The sequence below is a fragment of the Lynx canadensis genome, chromosome A1, assembly GCF_007474595.2.
Source record: "Lynx canadensis isolate LIC74 chromosome A1, mLynCan4.pri.v2, whole genome shotgun sequence".
Lineage (NCBI taxonomy): Eukaryota > Metazoa > Chordata > Mammalia > Carnivora > Felidae > Lynx > Lynx canadensis.
The window spans coordinates 130,070,894-130,094,421 of NC_044303.2; the positions used below are offsets into that span (position 1 = coordinate 130,070,894).

Here is a 23,528-nt window from a genome sequence, read left to right on the forward strand (position 1 = left end):
GTAAGAGTTCTAAACTTTGAACCATAGAAAATAAAGAACTGAAAATGAGATTCTGACCTTAATCTATCCCCCATCTCCAAAAGTTTTGAAGGAAAAGTATAGTTGCTTTTAGAATTCTTAACACAAACCATGTATTGTACTTAGATATGGTGCCTTTTACGGATGTAGAAAGCCAGAACAAGATAGGCCCCCTCTGTAGCAGACCTTTTCTGTTTTATTCTTACATCTTTTGGGTTGGGTCTTTGTAGGACTTTAATTTGGAGACGCTGGCTAGATGATGAGAACTGATCCAGAGGTTTTTAAGCATAATATCATGAGTTCTTGCATTCTCCTCCATATTTGAGAGAGTGTGAGTTTTGCCACCCCTGGGAAACTACCTTGAGGTGGTTCAGAATTAGTTTTTAGTTAAGTATTGGTGCATGTGCATGTTAAGTTTTAACAAGGTAAATTAAAATGGGATAGTGTCTAAGACTTGCCTTAGAGATAAAACCGACACAAGTACACAAACTAGAAGATAATAAAGTGCATTAGAATTCCAGAAATAGTTGCACAAACAAAAGTCTTCTAAGACTGCAGGGAAATGATAGGAACTTGAGCAATATTTTAAAGCAAAGGAAAGAAGACATTCTGGGCTTTAAAGGGAGGTGGGCAGGTAAAATGAGTAAAGTTGGTTGAGTGTGTTTATTGGAGAGAGAGAGGGAGTGAGGGAAAGAATAATGCTTGAATGTCTTAATGAAAACAGATGCCTGTTTCCCAAAGAGAAGATAAAAAGGTCATTGGCTAACTTGAATGTATAAACTTGTAGTGATGGTAGCATACGATGAAAGAGTCACATGTCTCTTTATAATATTTAACCAAAATATGTACATATGTTTAGAATTGTGTGTTTTGTTTGAAAAACACTGCTTTTTCTACTTACAGTTTATAAAGTGATTTTAAGTAAACCTTGTCCCTAAAGCCACATTTTGAGGAAATAAATCATTAGACATTGGGGTTGGGAAAGAAGCTCACAAAGAAAGCGAGGCTAGAGAAGTTTTCACTTGATGTAGGACCAAAATAGGAATATGTTATATTTATGTATGTGTATTTTTTGTTGATGAGGTAAAGTTGTCATTTGTCAGTTAAGATTTCTCTAAAAACTGGAAGCACGTTATATGCTGTAACTCAGAAATTAAGACTGAGTAAGAGTTGAGACCTTCCAAAACACTAATTTGATAGTCACAGTCATGAAAGACATTATCTTGAAATCTCTTTTCTGGTGGAAAGATGTATAAGACATACCTATGATTTAAATTGTTAGTGAAAATTAAACAATATTGAAGAAATATTTCAGCATCTTTATTGCTTTCAATAAATGTATTTTTGAAAAGTTGCGCTGTTCCAAAAGAGATTGCCTTTTTAGGGTAATTCTGCAGTAAAGTCTGTGCTAAATGAAAATTATCTCTTACTTAATATGCTTAAATATGGGGTATCTTATTGTGGCTTTGCCTTTTATATTATATTTTCATAGTCTTTATCTTTCAAACCTCCTCAATTTCTAAATGGCATTTTTATAAGTGACCTAGAAAAACTATTTTTTTTGTAACATTTAAAATGTAAAGTCCTAATTTTTAAAACTGTGTTCATCTCAAGGAAGAAGAGGTTTCCCCCCAATTGTTTACTTTCCACGAAGCTGTCTCACAAATGGTAGAAATGGAAGAACAAGTTGTAGAAGATCACAGGGCAGTGTTCCAGGTAAAGTTAAGACAGGACCTTACATCAAAATGTTTCTGTAGGGAAATTAACTAAAAACTTTCATAATACTTCGAATATCACACCAATCTAAAAATATACTTATTGTGTGTATGTGTATTTGTGGGATATATGACACAGGATATTTTGAACAGAATGATTGATGGTTACAATGTTTATTTTGCACTATGGTGAAAGAATCTGGTTTATTTACTACTGTTCTGTTTTATTTGCTTTCTTTAGTTGTCCATTTTTAGAGAAGGGTTGAACTTCTCCCCTCCACTATCCTTTTCTCTCTTGTTAGGTCAGTTTATTTGACAGCAGTAAGAAAAACTTCTAAGGGTTATCAGAGTAGTTGAGGAAATACCTTTCTTTGATTGCTTTAGGAGAGGTAGGGTTACTGTCAGTGGCAGATGAGTAAGGGGTGTTAAATCCTTGCCTGTCACAGCAACTCCTGACGTATTCATCCCATTGTGTTCAGCCAGTTAAAAGCACGTTTACTTGATGATTTCCCTCTTGATCCCCCTATTGCCTTTTTAACAAGAAAATATCCTAGAGGGTGATACTTACAAGGAAGCGTAGATAAAGTTTGGATATCATTATGGAAACTATAAATATGTTCTGAGAAAAAAGTGAACAATAGCTCAGTCTTCTTTTGACCTGTGTTCTTTCTCTGATGTTGAAGAGATATTAACATGACTCAGCTGTAGACCATTTGAGCACCTGGATGAAAGGCTCAAAATATAAGTGAACTATTAATTTTATAAATTGAGAATAGGATGTACATGCATTGAAACTGTTACAGTTTTAGTCAAACTCTTACTATGAGAATCTATTTAAAGGCCTAGATGTTTAGATTAAATCAAGAAAGGACACTTGTAATTTAAGAAATTTGTGTCCTTTTGGAGCAAGGTGTCTGTCAAAAAAAAAGACCATCGTTTCCCACCCTGCCATTTTATGGTGAAGTCTAAAAAGTTCTTTGCTCTTTGGCAGAGCTGGATGTTTTGAGTTTCAGTCCAGTATTCTTTTTACAATTCCATTTATTGTTCCTCCATACTGTGATCTGCCATTTCTTAAAATAGGGTTTTATTTTAAAAAAGTAAGTAGATAGCTAAGAAAAAAGAAAAAATTGTGGGGGGTGTGTGTATATATATTTTAACTGATATATGTATAGTTTTCTAATAGATACCTACATCAGCTAATTCTTATGATACACAGTCCAGTTATAATTAGCCATTAAATTCCATTGGAATCCGGCTAGAAAGTGCCCATTTTTATATCCCAAAACTCTTTAATTCAGAATGATCTGAACTTGTTAATAATCAGTATGATTCATTACATTGCTAGGAAATGAAACTCCTAAATTCCACGTTATCTAAAATCACTTAAGAATGAAGGGTTTCTTTAAAGCATGTGTGAATAGTAAGTAGCTACTATTTAGTGGTTTCTTTGACTCTTCTAAAATTGGCTGTCCCTTATAGTTAAAATAATTTTGAAGAGCTGGTGTTTAACCACTGTGAGGCCACAAATGGGGATGTAAATGCTAGATGATTTACAAGTTCTAGGCTACCATAGACCTCATTTGATTGCTCAGTAGCTTTGTTATACCCATTTTCCCCCAAATTTAGGGATAGCTACTAAAATTTTGAGAATTAATGTGCTCACTGATACTTACGTGTTTGATTCACACCCTTACCCAGGGCACAGTAAAAGAAAAATGAAGTTCTCTTGCTTGGCTTATCACATTTGTGTTTGTGTTTGAATTTAAGGAAATATTTCTTAATTTTATTCTGTAAATAAAGATGTTTTATACTTACTAAATTCTCTAGTTTTAGAGAATTCCATCTTCAGTATGTTTGATGATATTTAGCATATGCCAACGTTTTTAATTGGTCTTTGTCTTACAGAGAGGCTTATTGGATTGTTGTATTTTTGTCCTTTTAGGAATCTATTCGATGGTTAGAAGATGAAAAGGCTCTCCTAGAGATGACTGAAGAAGTAGATTATGATGTAGATTCATATGCTACTCAACTTGAAGCTATTCTTGAGCAAAAAATAGACATTTTAACTGAGCTGCGGGGTAATTCTTTTTCATTTTAGTGTTTTACGTCTACTTAATATTTGAATATAATTAGTAGAGGATTTCATATTGCAAGAAGACATCTGAAATAAAAATTATGGGCACCATTAATACATTTCCAGAGGTATTTAAAGACAAACCAATCATTCTGTTTTTTTTTTTCTAAAAACATGGAATATCATTTCAAGTGTTCTTTAGTTCTCTTTTCTCTTTAGGCATTTGTAAAGATAAAAGCATATTATGATTAAAGAGGGAAATGTATTTTAACAAATTTGTAAATTTTATACACTTCATTCAGATTTTTAGTTTGATCGGCCAGTGCTTTTCAGAATGCTTTTGCTTAGATTCCGTCTTTTCAGGGCCATCTCTTCTCCAGCCTCCTATCTGCGTTCATCTCTTTTCTGTGCATCCGTGTCATGTTTTTCCTTTGAACACTTGTTTTAAAACATCAGGGGGAAGGTTTCAAGACCTTGAGCAACTCAAGACCTTTCAGCAACTATTCTTTCTGCTTTGCTAATGAGAGAAGCATGTGACTTACCCACATGCCTTGTCTTCTTGGCTTTTTATAATTAGGTTATCTGTAGCTTCAGAAATGCATTTATTGTATGTGCTTATTTCTTAGGCATTGGCAAATTAGTTGTCTCCCATTTATATGCGAATGGACATCTGTGCATGTGTGTGTGAAATGCAGAGTGAGACCCAATTGAAATAGCTAGTTTTTAGCACCAAACTGGCTAAGTTTTTAAAGTAGGGTCTTTGTGAAGTTGGTTATTTACATAATCTATAAAGAGTCAGCAGTGACCATTTACCCAATTCAGAATTGTAAAAATGTAGGATTTCTAAAATTTATTTTTGTTTTTCATGTTCTTCATACTCAAGCTTTGATTTAAAGTGTTTTGATCATTTTTCTAATCTGTCAGAACTCACAAGCAGCTTATCTGTTCAGAACAGATCATAATTCTAATTTTTTTCTCTGTAACATGTGGTATTCAATTCAGTTGACTTCCTTAATTTTCTCAGTATTTATGTATATCAAGCATATCCATAACTTTGAAGAAATTACTGTCTAGCTATTGTATTATTCAGTCCTTTCTTAGAAAAAAAATTCTTTTGTCCTTCAGAGATAATTTTGGTATATAAGAAGTATGAGAGCTTTTATCTTTATCTTAGCGGGTATGAGATCCAGATGTCCTTAGATTCCTTTCTAAATTTCAGAAGAGTTAATTTTTCAAATACCCCTGTACTTCTGAAGGGGGGAAAGAAATTGAGATTCCACCTTGAATCTTTTCTTCTAAAGATCATCACCTTTGTGCTGTTAGTGCATTTTAAGTTGGGTAATTTTTCAGGGTGCTATCATCTGCATTGTACAGTGCTTACCAGTGTCTTTGGTCTCTGTTGACAAGAGGACTGTGGTCACTACCCCAGTTGAAACAAACAGAAATGTCTAGATATTATCAGATGGGGGGGGTTGGTGGGAAATATCACCTGCAGTTAAAGAAAGGAGATGAGATATTTCTCATCTTCACAGCTGTTATTTGCCTGTCAGTTTACCTATTTCCTATTCTTATGTGACTCTGAGTTAATACATAAGAGTAAAACAGAATTGTAAGACCAAAAAATGTATTGTGCTATAATCCCCCGCCCCTGTCTCCCTTTCCAGTACAAAATAACATTTCTTTTTAAAAATTCAAACAGCTTTTGAAATTTCATAGCTTAATTGAGTAAAGTAGGCATTGGGTATAGAAGCTTCTTAATATATTGAGGAAGGAAATGTCTATAGTTTAATAAGACTGAAGGGTGCCTGGCTGGCACAGTCAGTAGAGCATGTGATTCTTGATCTCGGGGTTGTGACTTTGAGCCCCACGTTGGGGCTTCAGTACGGAGTACTGAAAAACAAAAAGACTCAGTGTTCTTTTAGACATGACTATACACATTTAACACACGCATATCTAGCCTGTCTACACTCCAAAAGGAATTCAGATAAACTAAAATTGAACACTGTAAAATGTACCAAGCAGATCAAAAAAGGTCAAGGTATAGAAAAAAAAACATAATTTCATGAATCTGTGGATAATGAAACTGTTGCTCTAGTTGACTATTGTATTTAGTTCTGAGTTTCCGAACAGCAAAGAACAAAAGGAAAGATCGTTAGTTAATGTTATGAAGTAAGACAGCTGACTTGATAGGACCCATGAAATTATATACTGTATTGCATGCGATGCAGTACTTACTCTCTTGTTCTTTTCTTTTTTCCAAGATAAAGTGAAATCTTTTCGTGCAGCTCTACAAGAAGAAGAACAGGCCAGCAAGCAAATCAACCCGAAGAGACCCCGTGCCCTTTAAATCAGCATTTGCTGCTAGAGGATTCCCAGAACCCACATTACTGTAACATACAGTGGTTCAGCTGTTAAGGGCCATTTGAAAGTTTGAAATTTTAAGTGTCTGTGGAAAATGTCTTGTCCCTTCACCTGAATGACATTTCAATTTTGTGAAACACTCCTTTGTCTACAAAATGCTTCTAGTCCACGAGGCACAACCAAGATTGGGAATAGTGAAGCATTTTGTTTCATTTACCCAAACAGTGATTTACTTTTGGAGATCCTTGCCAATTTTATTTTCTGTATGATGAAGTGAGATTGTGGACTTGATCCAGAGGTGAATAGTAGGGGGAAGCCACAGCATTTCCTTTTAACTCGGTTGAATTTTCGTAGCAAGACTGAGCAGTTTTAAATCCTTTGAGTGCATGCATACCTCATCAGTGATTGTACATACCTTGCCCACTCCTAGAGACAGCTGTGCTCACCTCTTCCTGCTTTGTGCCTTGACTAAGGCTTTTGACCCTCAATTTCTGAAGCACAGCCAAGATAAATTACATTCCTTAATTGTCATTGTAAATTACCTTTATTGTGTGTACATTTTTACTGTATTTGAGACATTTTTTGTGTGTGACTAGTTAATTTTGCAGGATGTGCCATATCATTGAATGGAACTAAAGTCTGTGACAGTGGACATAGCTGCTGGACCATTCCATCTTATATGTAAAGAAATCTGGAATTATGATTTTACAACCATATAATGTGGTTATAATTTTCTTAGCATTTTCTTTGTAAAGAACTAAAATATAAACTAGTTGGTGTATAATAAAAAGTAATGAAATTCTGAGAAGAGTTTTATCTTAGGATAATACATATATATATGCAGTGTGTGTTCCAGTGTGGTATTAACAGGACTAATAGTGCAATTTGATCCTTACCAATACCATTACTTAAGTTAAAGTGTCCATTAGCACCCCCAAAATGTACCTTTTAAATGTACTGGTAAAGGAAATTGGCTTCTGATGCATGAATATTTACATGTACACTGAAAGTAGTCCATAATAGAACTGTTAGTTTAAGCCAAGTGTAGACAGTACATCACTCCCTTGAAAAAGAATTAAGCTAAAAAGAGTTGACTTTGCCTTAAAAGGCAGATCGATCTAACGCAAGCCCCATCCGTTACCTACTATGTGATATTTCATCATTATTTGGTGAGAATCACCAAATCCTCACCAATAAATTGGTCTAGGGTATGCTGCTTTTTAAATGGTGGCACTATTTTTACAGATTGCTACTCCGAGGAAGAAAACTGGCCACTTTTCATGTAAATATTTTGTTAAAAGATTTATATATCTCTCTAGGAGTTTTCCCTTAGTTCCTAGGATAGAGTCCAGGAGTAGATTAACAACAAAAAGTCTCCCAAGGATGTCTTGTTTTGATTTACTCTAAGGAACTAATGCTCATTCATTTGGGCCAAAGGGAAGCTATGAATAGAGAGTCACATGAGCCAGATTCCCTACTTCATTGTTCATAGAAACCAGAGAGTAGTTGTGGGAAATCCTACACCATGGTGAAATGCTCCTCTGTAAACTTGAAATCTAGAACAAATGTAGATTTTCACAATGTGCTTATTAATAAATGATATCTATGGAATGAGTTTTAGAGATAATTTACTTCAGAACAATCACCTTTGTTTTGGAAGGGACTCAGGTTTTCTTGCAGTTGTAAGATAACGTTCTATTTGTGTTTATTTCAAAGAGAAGAGAAAGAATGGAGCAGTTACTGTGGACTTTGCAGCAGCTGCTTAAAAAGGTAGTTTTTGAGGCTAACCAACCTTCAGAGGACAATAGAGATGTGAACTTGCTCATTTTAAAGCACAGCAGATTCATCTTAATTTATTAAGAAAGATGGGTACTATCTCTGGAAGGTCTCCTTATGTTCATATATGTTGCCTTCTACTATAATGGCTTCATTCTGATAAGTGATCAAGGTCTATAGAAAATTGATACCAGAAAAGATGTTGGTGGTTATAATCCAATCCTTCAGTTTTACAGATAGGGAAAACTGAAGGTCAGAAAAGGGACTAAAAGTCAGTTCATGAGGGAAGAGGAAATAAGAGGGAAAGCTGAATAAATTCTTAAAATTTTCCTATAAGGATAGAGATGGTACAAATGAATTTTGCAAAGTAAGTAGTTTTGTGATAATAAAAAAACCCTGCTCTTGAGGTATATTTAATATTTATGTAACAAAAGTGGCTTGATGCAGTATTATTTAAAGAAAAAATTTTTGGATCTGGATTAAACATTCTTGACTTTCTCAGACTTCTTGAAAGCTGATATTCCTATTAAAAAGTATTTATATAGGAATGTTTTACTATATCACTCTGAATCCAGATTTCCAAAAAAATCTGTTGAGGCAAACAACTTCCCTTCTAGGTTTACTCAGTGTACCTTTGTTAAAATAATTTGGAAGCAATCTTTCTATTAAGTTAGGTTTTTAAAAAGCCAATTATTAAGATATTTTTGTTAATTTCCTCATATAAATTATCAGCTACTGTAATTATTACAGGACATTAATAATGATTTAAACATAGTAGCTAATTAAGACTTGTTTATGGTATCTATTAAAATTCTCAACCTGACATTTTAAAACTTGAAAACATTTTAAAAATAGCTTAGAACAGTATGTGAAAAGGTACTGGAACTTTTAATTTTCTGTAAGTCATGTGAACACTGGGAGCCTGTAGTTCTGGGAAAATGGCTGGTTAAGATTTTTTTTGTTTTAAGTAAGTTGAAGGGCGGAATTTTAACCTCATAGCCGGTTTTGATTTACAAAACCCTTTAGAATTTCGTTAAACCAGTGGCTTTCCCCAAGAAAAAAACCATACTATCTTATAGTTGATTTCATCCTGGTTGAGCGTCCTGTTATCACAGTTGACGAAATCCTGTCTAGAAGTAATGTGCCCGGCACCACCACACGGTGGCAGTAGCAGACTCACGCTTATCCAGAACTGTGAAGTAGCTTATGATGCTACAGGACAGCTTAAAGGTGTGGGCAGAGATAGAAGGTGTATAAGATGAACAGAAAAAATGAGAGAAGCAAAATAAGAAACAAGTGTTTTATTGTGCACATGAATAAAAAGAAATCGTACGGGGAATATGTAACTTGAGTTAAGCATATTTTAACTGTCTGACTGTTTGAGGGACAAAGGCCTACAGAGGCCCTCATGGTAATATATAACATAGAAAATAGAAGAGTAACATCTTTATACAATAAACTGTTAGAAATAAGTTTAAGTGTAAAGTTGTGCGTGCCTGCGGCTCTTAAAGATTACTGTGTAGAGACTGGACCCTGCCCTATGTTAAATATTAAAAACACCAAAACCAAAAAAAAAAAAAAAACTTGGGTACTTAGAATTGACTTACTACCATAAAACTTCAGAGTAATAAATGGTGACAGTGGTAGTATTAAATCAAAACTAGTCAAGCACATAGTGTTCCAGTGGAGCAAAAGCATAGTTTATCTTCTCTGTTAGAAATGTATAATTGCAGTTTCTTTTTCTTGGGCTTGAAAATTCTCTTTTCCAGATACCTAAGAAAAATGTATACCTTCTGCGTTGAATCCATGTAGCAATCTGAAAAAAGAAACCAAAATGAGATGGTATTGAAAAGATAATTTATAACCTATAACAATGCATAGTTCCTGTACCATGAATTCTAAAACAAACACATCAAACCTCTGAAACCCACCCACTCCTAACACCAGTCATTAAAGAAACTTTATTCTTCAGTTAAATTTCTAAGATATATATTGGTTAAAAATCACATCATTTTGGTGCCTCTTTTGTCATAGCCTGTATGTCTTAAGTCATGGTGAATTTGACCAAATTATCTTAGACCTCCACTATCCAGGCATAAGAGCTCACTGGCACTTGTGAAGCTATTTGGAACTGGAGACTGAAGAGAGATGAATGGCTAATCATCCATGTCCATTTTTCCTCTCTGGGCTCACTATTACTAAGGTTCAAATTAAGTACTGACACATTGCTTTTCTCTGGATACCAATGTATTTATTGGATCCTAGTTAGCAAACTGCATATGCTTAATAACCTTGAAGAAATTTGGTGAGAATGAAAGAAAATAAGATGAAATATTTCTTTAGACCTGAGATTATTTTCAGGATGGTGACAGTTCAAGATGGATTCGAATGTCTGAAAATGGAAGATCGGTTCTTATGAATAATTTCAACTCCTATGACTAACCCCTGATGAAGACTCAGTAGTTCTGCTAGCCTGTCGATGTAAAATATAAACCCCATTTGTCTTAGTTATATAGAACTGTTTCCAGCTCAGAAAAGTCAAACCAATTCCTTTGGTAACAATCTATCCTCATTTTTTATTCAGCTCCTAGAACATGGAAATTTTAAATATGAATCGGCTAAAATAGGCAAAAACTGTGCAGTAAGTGATGGTTTATTAGTTAGGAAATCAGTTTTAGTGATTGAAAACTGTGAGTATAGGTTAATAACTACCTGGGTAACTGAAGCCTTATTTTGCTTTCATACCACTTACTTGTTTAAGGAAAACAAAGTTTGGTCTGCATTGCCCAGATAGTTATGACACCCTTCTTTTATTTTAGGTGTGTAGAACTTGCCTCCGTCTACAAAACAAGTAACTATTTTATTAAACCGGTTGGTTAGAAATGAAAACCAGGTATAATTGTAAACTGGCATTATTTCATGTGTAGGATCTGTTTTAACAATAGCTATTCCCATCAGAGAAAAAGAATGAGATGCAACTATATCCATTATGCTTCTTCTACCTTCCAGGCTACTATGAAGACACACATTAAGATGAACTATGAATGGGAGTTGGGGGAAGAGGCTGAAGGGGAGGAGCACACACACCACAACACACATTGACACAGAGGCTATCTCCAGGCTCGGACTGTTCTTTATTACTGTTCTTAAAATGTTCATTCTGCTGCAACTAACTAGCCTCCATCTTCTACACCAAATACTATTCCATGCCATGGAAGTGCTATGCAATAACTCCAGGTAGCACCTTATACCGCTTAAAAGCCTTTAAATCTCTAATCTGAGGGTGTCACAGTAAAGAAATGTAAACACCTTAGGAAAAAAGAAAAATGTAATTACCTGATAAAGTCATCTATGTCCATGGAACGGGCCCGCTTGTCACTAAAACCTGTGCTGGTTAGGATTTGCTGTATTTTATCTGCTATGCTGAAATCTTCTGGTATTATCTATCAATATAAGATTCAGAATAAATGAACAACATATCTTTAATGAAGTCACGTTGACTCTTTTTTGTTTGTTTAGCTCAGTAACTGATAAAATAGTCACCTTTATCTGCTTACGACAGTTTGAAAAGCCTATTTGTACAGTTAATAAGACTCGGACCACCAGTTATGCGGTGGTTCTTCAGTGCATACCAGATACTCAGAAAACTGGATGAGTTACTCATGTATACTCCCCCTTTTCTTAAAAATTCTGGATGGTCAGTTTCAGGATTAAGGTACTTTATGTCACAAAATAAATCAAGCTACAAACTAAATTTTAAAGCAGGTGTTACTCCTTTAAAAATAATCTCACATTTTCTTGGCACAAATTTAATTTTACCAGCCAAATTTTCTCAAAGAGATAACCTCCAACCTTTGAGAATATTAAATATTTCATACCACATTTTTTTCTCCAAATATTTTTCTTAATCCAGTTTAATGATGTTTTATGACTTTGCCCATAAGAAGAGAAACTGAAGGTAGCAATATATTAAGCTATATAAGATCTGAGTCCAAAAATACAATGGAAATTTGCTTTTATCTTTCTGCTGTTTAATTTGAATTAAAAAATTATCAGACATCACATAATTACTATATAGTTATGTGTAGGTGGGCTTACCCACATACAACATTGGTTAAAGAAAATGTTGCACAGCTAATGATGATAAAGAGGCTCATAACCAAAAATCTATTCAGCCTATACTTTATTCTAATTATGCCAATTTCTGGATTAAAAAAAAAAAGTTACAGAATGGTAACTTTAAATCTGGAATTGCTACGTGAGCAACAAACAAGGAATGATCACAATTCAGAGTATAGCGAATGGTACATAATTTGAGCCGAACAAACTACACATGCCTAAAGCTTTAAGAAAATTACGAGTCAACTGAATCTCTTTTTATGTCTAAGAACAACTGTACAGTTAAGCTTAGTGGTGTAATCCAGGCTGCTCAGCTCTGGTCCAAGAATATACCGCAATACTGACATATTAGGGTTCAATATTAAGGTTGTGTTAGTTAAATATCACTTTTAAGGATCACATGGAACGTGCAAAATTAGTAAGCTAGCGATGAAAAGGAGTAAGAAGTAGAGGGGCATTTTGAAACACAGCAAATCGAAACCAAAGAGACCACAGAAACTTTTTTGGCTTACAATATTATGGACCGAACAGTGAATTCTGTAGTTTTTTTCCAAAAGCTGTTGCACTGCACTTGACCTATAATATAAAGGAAGTGATATCACTATTACTCCAAAATCAGAGATTATAAATAATTTCCTTTCAGTTTATTATAAATTTAAATCTATGTTCCACATGGTAAAATTAAGGGACTAAAAAAGGTGTTAATATTTAAACTTGTGAAACAACCACAAACTGGTTATATTTAAAAGGTAAAGTTTCCCAAGTAGGTCCCATGCTGTCAGTGGCAGCCCGATGCTGAGCTAGATCTCATGAACCATGAGGTCACGACCAGAGCTGCAATCAGGAGTTGGATGGCTAATTGAGCCACCCAGGCGCCCCTTTTTGAAATTCTTAAAGGAGTTCTAGACTCTCCACAAAACGTCACCTCAAAAAGAAAAAAAAAGTGAAATTACAGCTTTCAGAACCTCTTTTTTTCCCTTAGGCCTCAAATTGCTCTTACAAAATTTTTTCCAGGTTAATAAAATTGCATCAATTTTTCATAGGTGTGGAAAGGACCCACTACCCCATTTTTCCAAGGAAAAATGAGACAGATGTGTGGTCAGTTTTGGGGTTTTTTTTTTCCGTTTTGCCAAAAAACCTGATCTAATTCCAAATTCCTAGGAACGTTCTTTGTTAAATTTTCCTGCCTCCCAGAGTACCAAGTTAGTGTGAAAGGTAAAATATATCTGGACACGGATAATCTTTACACTTTAGGATATCTGTTCAGGTATCTGTTACCAAATTCTAATACTTAGCAGTTTCTACAGCAATAGTCCTTCATATATCATAAATAAGAAAAATTCTCACTTAAATGCCGCAGACAGTGTCTTGTTCTTCCTAACAAAGGTGATCCTTACTAGGCCATCCCATTCCTGAAACAGAAAATGGATCATTTGTTATAAAATATCAAACCTTGCCTATGTCTTCTAGGTATTGTCTTTTAATATATAAAACTGAAAACCTTCTGGAGTTCTGTATTTTGATCTAGCTGACATGTGTAAAAAAGTAAGATATGTACTTGATTTTTGCACTTTTGTGCACTTCACTGAATATTTTATCCTCAATTTTAAAAATCAAAAAAAAAATTATTCCACATCTGAATAAAGAATGTGACATTTATTAAAATCAAAGTACCATTTTCAAAAAACATGATTCCAAATAGGATTTAGAATATAGCCTATGCAACATCCCTAAACGACCCAGAAGAGGTAACTAACTAGTCCATTTACCACTGGTTACTGACCACACAAGAAATCATGTTTTCATCCAAGCCGACCGCAGTATGGTTTTACATCCAGTGATCTAACTACTTAATTGCAGAAACATGAATTTTGATTAAAAACTGCTACCCAGAAGATTACTCAAATCCAACTATTTTTATTTTATCTTGTTTTCTATCTTGTTTATTCAAATTTTTATTTGAATAAGTCAAGTAGGTACAGGTTTTCCATAGTTATACTCTTTAGTATGCAATTATGCACTGGCATTCTATTTTTTTTTTTTTTTTTTGAAAGACAGAGAACGTGCAGGAGAGGGGCAGCAGAGAGACAGGGAGAGAGAATCCCAAGCAGGCTCCAAGTTGTCAATGCAGAGCCTAGCATGAGGCTCAATCCCATGAACCATGAGACCATGACCTGATCCGAGATCAAGAGCCAGGGGCTTAACTGAGCCACCAGGCAGGCACCCCTGCAATAGCATTCTAATCTGCACTTTTTGCAAACATTTTCCATGCTTTTTTGTGCTTTTCACAATGATCTTACATCCAATTATTCCATCTACTCAATTACACAGATGTCATAATTAGCATTTTCCTGCTTGGACATTTAGGTTGACTCAATATTTTCTGCTTCTAGAGACACACATCTCCCAGCTTGGTCTTTTTTCCGACTTCATTGAATGACCTAGTATTTTAATCTCACCTGAAAATTGATAGGTGGTGGTGGATTCTTGGGTTCTATTCTTACGACACTGGATTCCACCTTTGGTGGTGGCCTGAAATTGTTCTTTCCAACCTATTAATCAGAAAATAAGGAATCCTCTCAAAAACTGCTTGGTTTTTTTTTGTTTTTTTTTTTTTTTGAGAGCAAGAGAGCGCATGTGCATGCACCCACAGGAGCAAGGAAGGGGGAGAGGGAGAGGGAGAGAGGCTTAAGCAGGCTCCATTCTCAGCACGGAGCTTGATGCAGAGCTCAATCTCATGACCCTGGGACCATGACCTGAGCCGAAATCAAGAGCCAGACACTCAACCAACTGAGGCAGCCAGGCACCTCCCTCCTTTTTTTTCAAATACAGTTTTAAATTAGTGATTAAATATGCTTTCCTCACAGAAGGCACAACTAGATGCTCAAGGATGAGGTAAGCCATATTATTTCACTAACAGTCACTTACTTTCATCAGATGGTCCACACGTGCTAACAGCTGTGTATTGATTGATAGTCTGCAGTATAATTTATCTCCAGGCTTTGCAACTAGTCGGAGAGCAAATTCTCTTTGAAACATAAGTACAGCACATCTGAAGAGACAGTAGTAGAAAAGAGTAAGGAAAACTGTCACTTTTAACTGTAAACGTATCTTAACTTCAATTACTTGTCTTAGGTGGGAAATAGCAGTGCAAGATCTGTGGTTAATGAGAATTCATTCAGCTGCTGAGAAGGCACAACAGTTTCAGCTTTAGCTTTATTACCATAAAATGATCCATCTGGCTTTTCTTTTGATAATGGCTGCACCTCCAATCCTTGCGTATGTAAGCCCTCGGTGATCAGATGAGAAAGTATTTCAGATAAGCCCGAGTCCATTACCCTTGCTAAGAAAACAAAACCCAAACTAACAAAATTGGCTCAGGAGCCCAGTGGTATTTATAGGGTAGCAAACACCCTTTGGAAGGAGAGGCAGGAGAGACAGATTGTGACGTTGGCCTCCTCCGGATATAACAGGTAAGGAACGTGGACTTTTTATTCGGCAAGCAATGGGGAGGCTTTTTGGAGGCTTTTGAACTGGAGAAGAGCACCTTCAAAGCTGGGCTTTGACTTTCAAATTTTTTTGACAATGAATCAGACCAGGAAATACCTTTGACATTGCAGGCCACGCCACAACTATCTGTATTATATGTGTTTTTATGTAACTCAAGCAAAAGTTTCATAAAATTATAATCACCTGGGCCACATGCAATGCATGCTCTCTGATATACTCTATTCCATGTCATTAAAAAAATGACAGTCATGACTCAAGAAATTTAAACTACTAAAGGGTTTTTGACTTGGAATTTGAAAACCCCTGTTACATATCGTGCTAGAGACCAGTTAGGAGACCACTGCAATTGTCTAGACATAAGGTAATAAAAGAAGTCTGACTTGGACTAATGGAAAGCGTATTAGAAAACAGGGAAGGGCTGCCTGGTCTCAGAAGCGGGATTTATACCACACCTCCCCCAAATAACTATGTCAACTGAATAAAAAGGAAAGAAAGACCTCCGTACAAATAGATACTTTCTACAGAACACATTCTTGATTCTCCAACAGTTTTTTAATTGAATTTCATCTTTGGCTGTGTTTCATCTTTGGCCCAAGATATGGCAGTAATTTTGGTCTTTTGTCACAAACCTGAAAAAAGGTCGGTGCAGCAACAGCTTGAAGACAAAGGGGGAAGAGATCTGTAAGAGAGTTCACGAGTTACTTCTGAGAAAGACACACCACAGAAGTATGTTTGTAGAATGTTCCCAACAATTTGGACTCATACCTGATATGGCAAATTTGCCACACAGGCATCAAAGAATGGCAAATCTGTTTTCAACACATCACCCACCAGTACTTGAAGTTTGCTGGCCAGAGGCCTAATAATAAGGAAAAAAAGCAATTAAAAAAGATAGTGTTTCACAAGATTGAAATGCACTCTAATTCTAACTTGCATACTCACGTGCCCTGAACTCTTTTGTGAAGTTCAGCTACTAGTCTTGGGTCAAGTTCACAGGCAATTACCTATGTTAAAAAACAACACAACACAAAACAAAAAACGATATTTGGGGGTAAATTATGGAGCGTAAATCTTGTTATCTCAGTCATAACTCGTACATGATTAAGAGGAATTAAATTTATTTCCCCAATTCTACCATTAATATTCCTTCATTTATACTCTACTGTTTCAAACAAAAAAACCCCCCACCATTGAGATAAGTAGACTCTACTCTGAGTGGCACCTGTTCAACGGCTCCCCTTCTTACTGGGCTCTGGTAACACAGTTCCCTCCTTGTGCCCCTTGAGGCCTCTGGATAGTAACTCTCTGGCTGTTGCTGGCCTGTGGGTATTTCACTAATGTGTACTGGTTCCCTTAACCCCACTTTGAAATTTTGGATGCATTTAATTGGAAACTGAGACACAGAAGGTACCAGCAGCAGCCAGGCAGTATCCCAATCTCAGAGACTCATGCTTCAGCTCTTCAGATCTGCTCCTCTAGCACCCAATACTCCAGCCTCCTTGCTTTGTCCCTTGGAGCCTAGAGGCGGTAGCTACTCTTCGTAATTATTATTTTTGGGTTACTTCAGTGTTTCCATTTTATTCTTTTAGTCACCTAACAACTTTGTAACTAATTCCCTCTATCAAATACCCTGTATTGAAATATCTAACATGGGTTCTATTTTCCTGACTGATATATCCCATACTTTTTTTTGTAATCCATTTTTTTAAATTGAGATATGGTTGACATATAACATTCTATTAGTTTCAGGTGTATAGCATAGCCTATATTTATATTGCACAATATGTACATATTTTGAAAAAGTCTAGTTAGCATCCATTACCACACACACAGTTAAAATTTTGTCTTGTAATGAGAACTTTTAAGATCTACTCTCTTTGGGGTACCTGGATGGTTCAGTCGATGTAGCGTCTGACTTCGGCTCAGGTCATGATCTCACTATTCATAGGTTTGAGCCCTGCATCGGACTTTGTGCTGACAGCTCAGAGCCTGGAGCCTGTTTTCGATTCTGTGTCTCCCTCTCTCTCCACCCCTCCCTCACTTGCGCTCTTGTCTCTCCCAAAAATGAATAAATGTTAAAGAAAACAATTAAGAAAAAAAAAAAAAAGATCTACTCTCTTAGCGACTTTAAAATATACATACAACAAAAGGAGTGCCTGGGTGGCTTAGTCAGTTAAGTGTCTGACTCTTGATTTCAGATCAGGTCGGGATCTCATGGTTGGTGAGTTGGAGCCCCATGCTGACCTCTGTGCTGAAGGTGCGGAGCCTGCTTGGGATTCATTCTCTCTCTCTCTCTCCCTCTCTCTGCCCCTCCCCTGTGCGCTCTCTTTCTCTCAAAATAAATAAATAAATACACAAACAAACATTATATATATATATAGGGGCACCTGAGTGACTCAGTCGGTTGAGCGTCCAAATTCAGCTCAGGTCATGATCTCACAGTTCATGATTTCAAGCCCTGCATTGGGCTCTGTGCTGACAGCTCAGGGCCTGAAGCCTGCTTCAGATTCTGTGCCTTCCTCTCTCTCTGCCCCTCCCCTGCTCACACTCAGTCTCTCTCAAAATTAAATATTAAAAACATTTAAATATATATATTATATATACATGTTATTATAGTGACCTGCTGTACATTCCATTTCTAGGACTTACTCTTTTTATACCTGGAAGTTTGTATCTTTTGACCACTTTCACTCATCTTGCCTACATCCTGCATATGTGTTTTTTAATTAATTAATTAATTTTGAGAGAGACTGAGCAAGGTAGGGGCAGAGAGAGAGGGAAAGAGAGAATCCCATGTAGGCCCCACATTATCAGTGCAGAGCCCAATGTGCGATCCCACGAACCACAAGATCATGACCTCAGTGGATATCAAGAATTGGATGCTTAACTGACTGAACTACCCAGGCGCCCGTTGCCCATATTTTTAAAGATAAAGATTTTAGCAAAGGATCAAGGGTTGCTGTTAAAATAACAGCAATTAATTAAAAATAGATTTTTATTTGTAAACCAGGTGACCTTGCCGACATAATGATTTCTGATACCAAAACACAAAATTCCCTTTTTACCTTTTTTGCCTTTTCTAGCAACTTTACAGTCATATTGCCAGTTCCAGGTCCAACTTCCAGCACCACATCAGTTGGTCTTAAGGCAGCCTGCAAGCAAGCACGACCATGTTAGCTTTACTAGCACATATGAACACATCATTTAATTTATACCTATCTTTGCTTAAAAGCATATGGTTAAGAGATCTTATTCTGACTCCACTGTTATGAGTCCTTCATGATCTATGTGCTTAACAAAATTTTCTCTTTAACGTTAGGTGCAAGTGGAAATCTATCACCTGTTGTTGTTTTTCTTTAATGTTTATTCATTTTTGAGAGACAGAGAGCACAAGCAGGGGAGGAGCAGTGAGAGAGAGAGAGAGAGAGAGAGAGAGACAGAATCCAAAGCAAGGGGGCGCCTGGGTGGCTTGGTCGGTTAAGCATCTGACTTCGGCTCAGGTCACGATGTCACGGTCCGTGGGTTCGAGCCCCGCGTCGGGCTCTGTGCTGACAGCTCAGAGTCTGGAGCCTGTTTCAGATTCTGTGTCTCCCTCTCTCTCTGCTCCTCCCCTGTTCATGCTCTGTCTCTCTCTGTCTCAAAAATAAATAAACGTTAAAAAATTAAAAAAAAAAAAAAAAAAAAAAAAAGAATCCAAACCAAGCTCCAGGCTCTGTCAGCACAGAGCCCAATGCGGGGCTCGAACCCATGAACTGTGTGATCATGACCTGAGCTGAAGTTGGATGCTTAATTGACTGAGTCACCCAGGTGCCCCTCTATCACCTGTTTTAAGTTGGGGCAGTTAGGAGTCAGAAAACAGTTAGGAATCAGAAAAGCAGGAATAGCTATTCTTTCTGGGAATGGCTTTCTGTTTGCTATCTTAGAAATGATTCCAACAGCATCTTTTCACCAACTCTGTCACTAACAGCAAGTTCAAACAAGAAAGGACTATATATGAAGAGCTTGCCTGATAATTGTAGCATGTTGTACCAGCATTTCTCAATTTTCAACTCAGTATAGTTTCGGGGATAGGAATACTTAGAAATTGTACACAAACCTGGGTGTTTGTATGTACAAAGCTGCAGTGTCCTGGGTACACACCTTTCATCAGACGCTCGAAGGAAATCCATGAGCCAAAAAGGTTAAAACATTAGGCCTTCGTTTTGCAAATGACACTAAGTCAAGATGAGATTCTCTAAATACATAATGCTCTCTCTGTAGCTCTGGGATGCTTCCTTTGTAACCGTGAAAATATCCTGTACCACATAAATTTCATGTTCTAGTACCCAATCATCCAGAATAGTAAGAGAACATCCATAACCCATACAGGAGGCACTGGATTGTACCATATAAGGTTCTCTGGGGGAAAAAAACTTCCCAAGCTGTCATTAAAACATCTTTTTAGGCACTGGAGTAAACAAAAATTGATAGACGGTGTCTAGAAAAAGTGATTAGGCATAGAGTAATAATACTAATGTGGAACTGAACAAGTCCAAATGTCTACCTATGAGGTAAATAACCTACAGAAAGAATTTGGAGGCAGGAGAAACCCAGACCTACAGAACAAAGCAAATCATGCCAAAGACAGTCTGTGAATCCTAGACAGTTCTTCGATTCATTCCACAAGTATTTACAGAACAATTGTTTTGTGACAGACATCCTCTGTGCGTTTTAGTATTCCTAAGAACAAAATCAATAAGCCCACAACTCTCATTTTCCTCTTCCACACCCACCTTATCGATAATACTGTTAACAATGAGAGGGTTTTTCAAAATATGTTGCCCAATCCCCGTGTTGAACATGAGTCCTGGAAGAAAACACGGAAGAGCCTTAATTTCCCGACGAAAAGTAGACATTAGACCGTCCTAGAGAAGAATGCAGGGTGGTTGGGGGAAGGTGTCTGCGCCAACCAGAGGCACCAAACGTCATGCTAGGAGCCTAGGTGACACCCTGTTCAAGTCCACCCCTTCTGCAGGAAAGGAAGCCAGAGGCTGCGCAAGGCCTGCGGCCGTCGATCCAAGAGCGCCGCGCCACCGGCCTCACAGTCCCGGCCCAGATCAAGGCCCGCGCCCCCGACTATGTCCTGCCCGGTGATCGGACCTGAGCATAGCCCCTTCCCGGCTGTCCCCACCTCCGGCGCTCTTCACCTCCCGGCTCTGTTTAAGTCGATCGCGGCGGCGGCCGCTCGTCCCCGGCTTGATCTTTGGCATCACCACGGGCGCGGACCTACAGGCCTTGGAGATCAGAGAGGACCCAAAGCCTGCTACCCCGCACTACACGTGGGAACTTGCTACCCCAGGAGTGCCTGCACCACTCCCCGCCACGTGGGGAATGGGGGAGGGCCCGGCCCCTGTTCGCCCTGGGCCCCGCCCCCAGAAAGGGGAACGACCTTGAGCCCAGTGGTCGCGGGGAATTGTAGTCATGAGCAGGCGGAAATCCTAAACTCGAGAAACTACAGATCCCAGAAGACACCGCGCCGCCGATTCTGGCAGTTAGGATTGGCTAGTTTAGAATCGAAGCGGGTCTCTCGCCTAACTGCGCGGAGTTGTTAAGTAAGTTTTGGGGTGGTGATCTCCCCGTTGTGGAGGAGGTTTAAATTACGCGAGGCCTTTAGGATTGTGGATGTTTCCCTCAAGCCAGGTCCTGGATCGCTGAAATCCAAAAAAGGTGTCTTTCCGTCATGCGCCTCCCTCCTGTTTCCCAGCAAATTCTGGGGTGGGAAACCTAAGATCTCGACGTAAGGAGCTTGCTCTTCGGGCGAGCGAGTTCGCCTCTTGGGTTGTGCAGAGGAGCTCCGACAATGTTAACAAAGTTGCTTTGCTTCCTTTTTGTGCCATTCATTAATTACCTAAATGTTTATCGGGCTCCAACTATTAAACTCTACTGGGTGCTGGAGATTCAAAGTTTATACAGGAAACCGCTCTTCTCAGTCTATTCTATTGGGAGCGAGAGGCAGAAAGTCCGAAACGCTGTAAATGTAGTAAGTATGGATTGAGTATTGTTGTAGTACAGTGTATCTGACTGTAGGCTCCGTGCGTACAAGATCCACATCTGTTTGGCCACGTTTTTTATTTTTTTGTGTGTACTCTATTTTCTTGATGAAACGGTTTGAATTACCAGCGCTGCCTCTTCCTTGCTAAATTAACACGTGTGCGTTCCCCAGCGTTGGCCTCTCTTTGCTGTTATTCTAATTGAGTAAAAAACTAATAACCTTAGTAGCATCTTCAACTACTTATGACATTTCACTAATGATTAATTTATTACACAGTTCTGGAGAATCTACATTATTCCAGGTACTGGGTCAACTATTAGGAATAAAAAGCGACGTGATCTCTGCTTTTAGGGAACCTTCTGTCAAGAGAGGGAGACATGCAAGTTATTACAATAATAACACCATTTAGTGTTCAATTACATGCCAGATATTTTGGGTACATTATTTCATTTAATCTTTTCAAACAAGTCTCTGGAATAGGTCTTATCATTATATCCATTTTACAGATGAGGACGCTGAAGGATAAAAATGTTTAATATCTTGGGGCACCTGGGTGGCCCGGCAATTAAGTGCCTGACTCTTGATTTTGGTAGGCTCAGGTCATGATCTCAGCGTTAATGGGATACAGCCCTGAATCCAGCTCTGCCCTGATAGTGCAGAGCCTGCTACGGATTCTCTCTCTCTGCTCCTCTCCAACTTGTTCTAACAAGCTAAAAAAAGAAAAAAAAAAAAAAAAGCTTACCTTTAAAAAAATTAATACCTTGCTCAAGTTCACACAGTAAATGACAGATGCATCTGTATTCCAAAGATTGTGTATTTGTAAAAAAAAAAAAAGGTATGATCATAGCACAGTGAGGAACATTTTCAAAATACAATATTTGAGTGGAGTCTTGAAAGACAAAAATTAGCAAGGGGAAATTTGGGAATTCAGAGGAAACCGTACTCACAAAGCGAAGATATAAACGAGTGTAAGGGAGAAAAAGAAACGTGGTATAGCTGAGGAATTAATAGGAAACGTAAATAGGGGCTTACTGCAAATGGCCGAAAATGTTACGCCAAGGAGTATTGGTAGAATCAAAGTAACCATTTTGCATTTTCTCCTCCTCTCCAGGCTGTGAGAATTGTGGGACATCACACAGTACCATAGGTAGGAGATATTCATGGGCTCCACTTTTAGCTGGGTTTTGAACCCTGCCCAGCCAGTGCTTTTGAATTTCCTCTAATCCTCTCCCATTCTCCGTAAAAGATCTTCAAACCTGAATTCTTCTCAGGCCCGCTTGCCTACCACCTCCCCAGTTCCCTTTCAGCAGAAGGCCCTGCCTTTTACTTCACAAAAGAAATGCAAGATCACCTCAAGGACATGCTCATTTTCCTGGGTTCTGCACTCTGTTCTGCACTCTGGGTATACAGCTGTGAGCAAAACAAAGCAGAGCTTACCCTCTAGTGGGGGGAAAACAGACATTCTGAAGGTGGTGATGAACATGCGGGGAAAAAAGCAAGGCAGAGGAGCTAGATAAAGATCAACAGGGTAGGTGGGAGAGGTTATTTTATATAGCATGGTGGGGCGAGACTCCCATGATGGGGATAATTTGATCAGAGACCTTCGGGCACAAATCTAAAAGTGACTCACAGTACATCTCACACTCTGGCCATTTGTGCTACAACTAACTGCAGGACAGTGAGTGAGGAAAGCTTGAAGGTAGGAGATACTGTGAAGGTAACTACAATGGTATGCTAGAAAGAAAGAGGGGTGCAGGTTTTGCTAGGAGAATTCATATGGATAGGCCAGGGAGAGCTTGAAATTTTGCGGTGGGGAGATAGCTCTACCAGTTGGAAAAAAAAAAGTGGCTTAGCATTAAACTCATGGGTGAGTCTGTGTCTTAGATGGAATCCCTCTTTTCATAGTTTAGGATTCTGCAAAAAG

At 37.7% G+C, this 23,528-nt stretch overlaps 2 protein-coding genes across 5 annotated transcripts in view; one reads left to right on the forward strand and one right to left on the reverse strand.

The window, feature by feature from the left end:
- KIF2A (kinesin family member 2A) overlaps positions 1-6,772 on the forward strand; it is a 63,078-nt gene extending 56,306 nt beyond the window's left edge. The window contains exons 18-20 of one of the 2 annotated variants that reach the window (XM_030321779.1): positions 1,633-1,734; positions 3,676-3,811; positions 6,069-6,154. In XM_030321779.1, coding sequence (XP_030177639.1) covers positions 1,633-1,734; positions 3,676-3,811; positions 6,069-6,154 — 324 coding nt within the window. Of the gene's footprint in view, positions 1-1,632; positions 1,735-3,675; positions 3,812-6,068 lie in introns of both variants that reach the window. The other variant, XM_030321787.2, reaches the window with a different exon arrangement.
- A 2,224-nt stretch (positions 6,773-8,996) lies between these two features.
- DIMT1 (DIMT1 rRNA methyltransferase and ribosome maturation factor) lies at positions 8,997-21,010 on the reverse strand. Of its 3 annotated transcripts, none has more exons than XM_030321799.2 (12): positions 20,744-21,010; positions 20,346-20,419; positions 18,639-18,725; positions 16,516-16,577; positions 16,339-16,432; positions 16,203-16,252; positions 14,992-15,115; positions 14,523-14,615; positions 13,411-13,475; positions 12,576-12,639; positions 11,281-11,387; positions 8,997-9,760 (listed from the first exon to the last, which is right to left on the reverse strand). In XM_030321799.2, the coding sequence occupies exons 1-12, from the start codon at positions 20,820-20,822 to the stop codon at positions 9,718-9,720; spliced, it is 942 nt and encodes a 313-aa protein (XP_030177659.1). In that variant the 5' UTR covers positions 20,823-21,010; the 3' UTR covers positions 8,997-9,717. The 3 variants fall into 3 exon arrangements, with proteins under 3 accessions (XP_030177659.1, XP_030177665.1, XP_030177674.1); XM_030321805.1 differs by having other exon boundaries at positions 20,760-20,941; XM_030321814.1 differs by lacking the exon at positions 20,346-20,419 and having other exon boundaries at positions 20,744-20,815.
- Between the last annotated feature and the right edge of the window lie 2,518 nt (positions 21,011-23,528).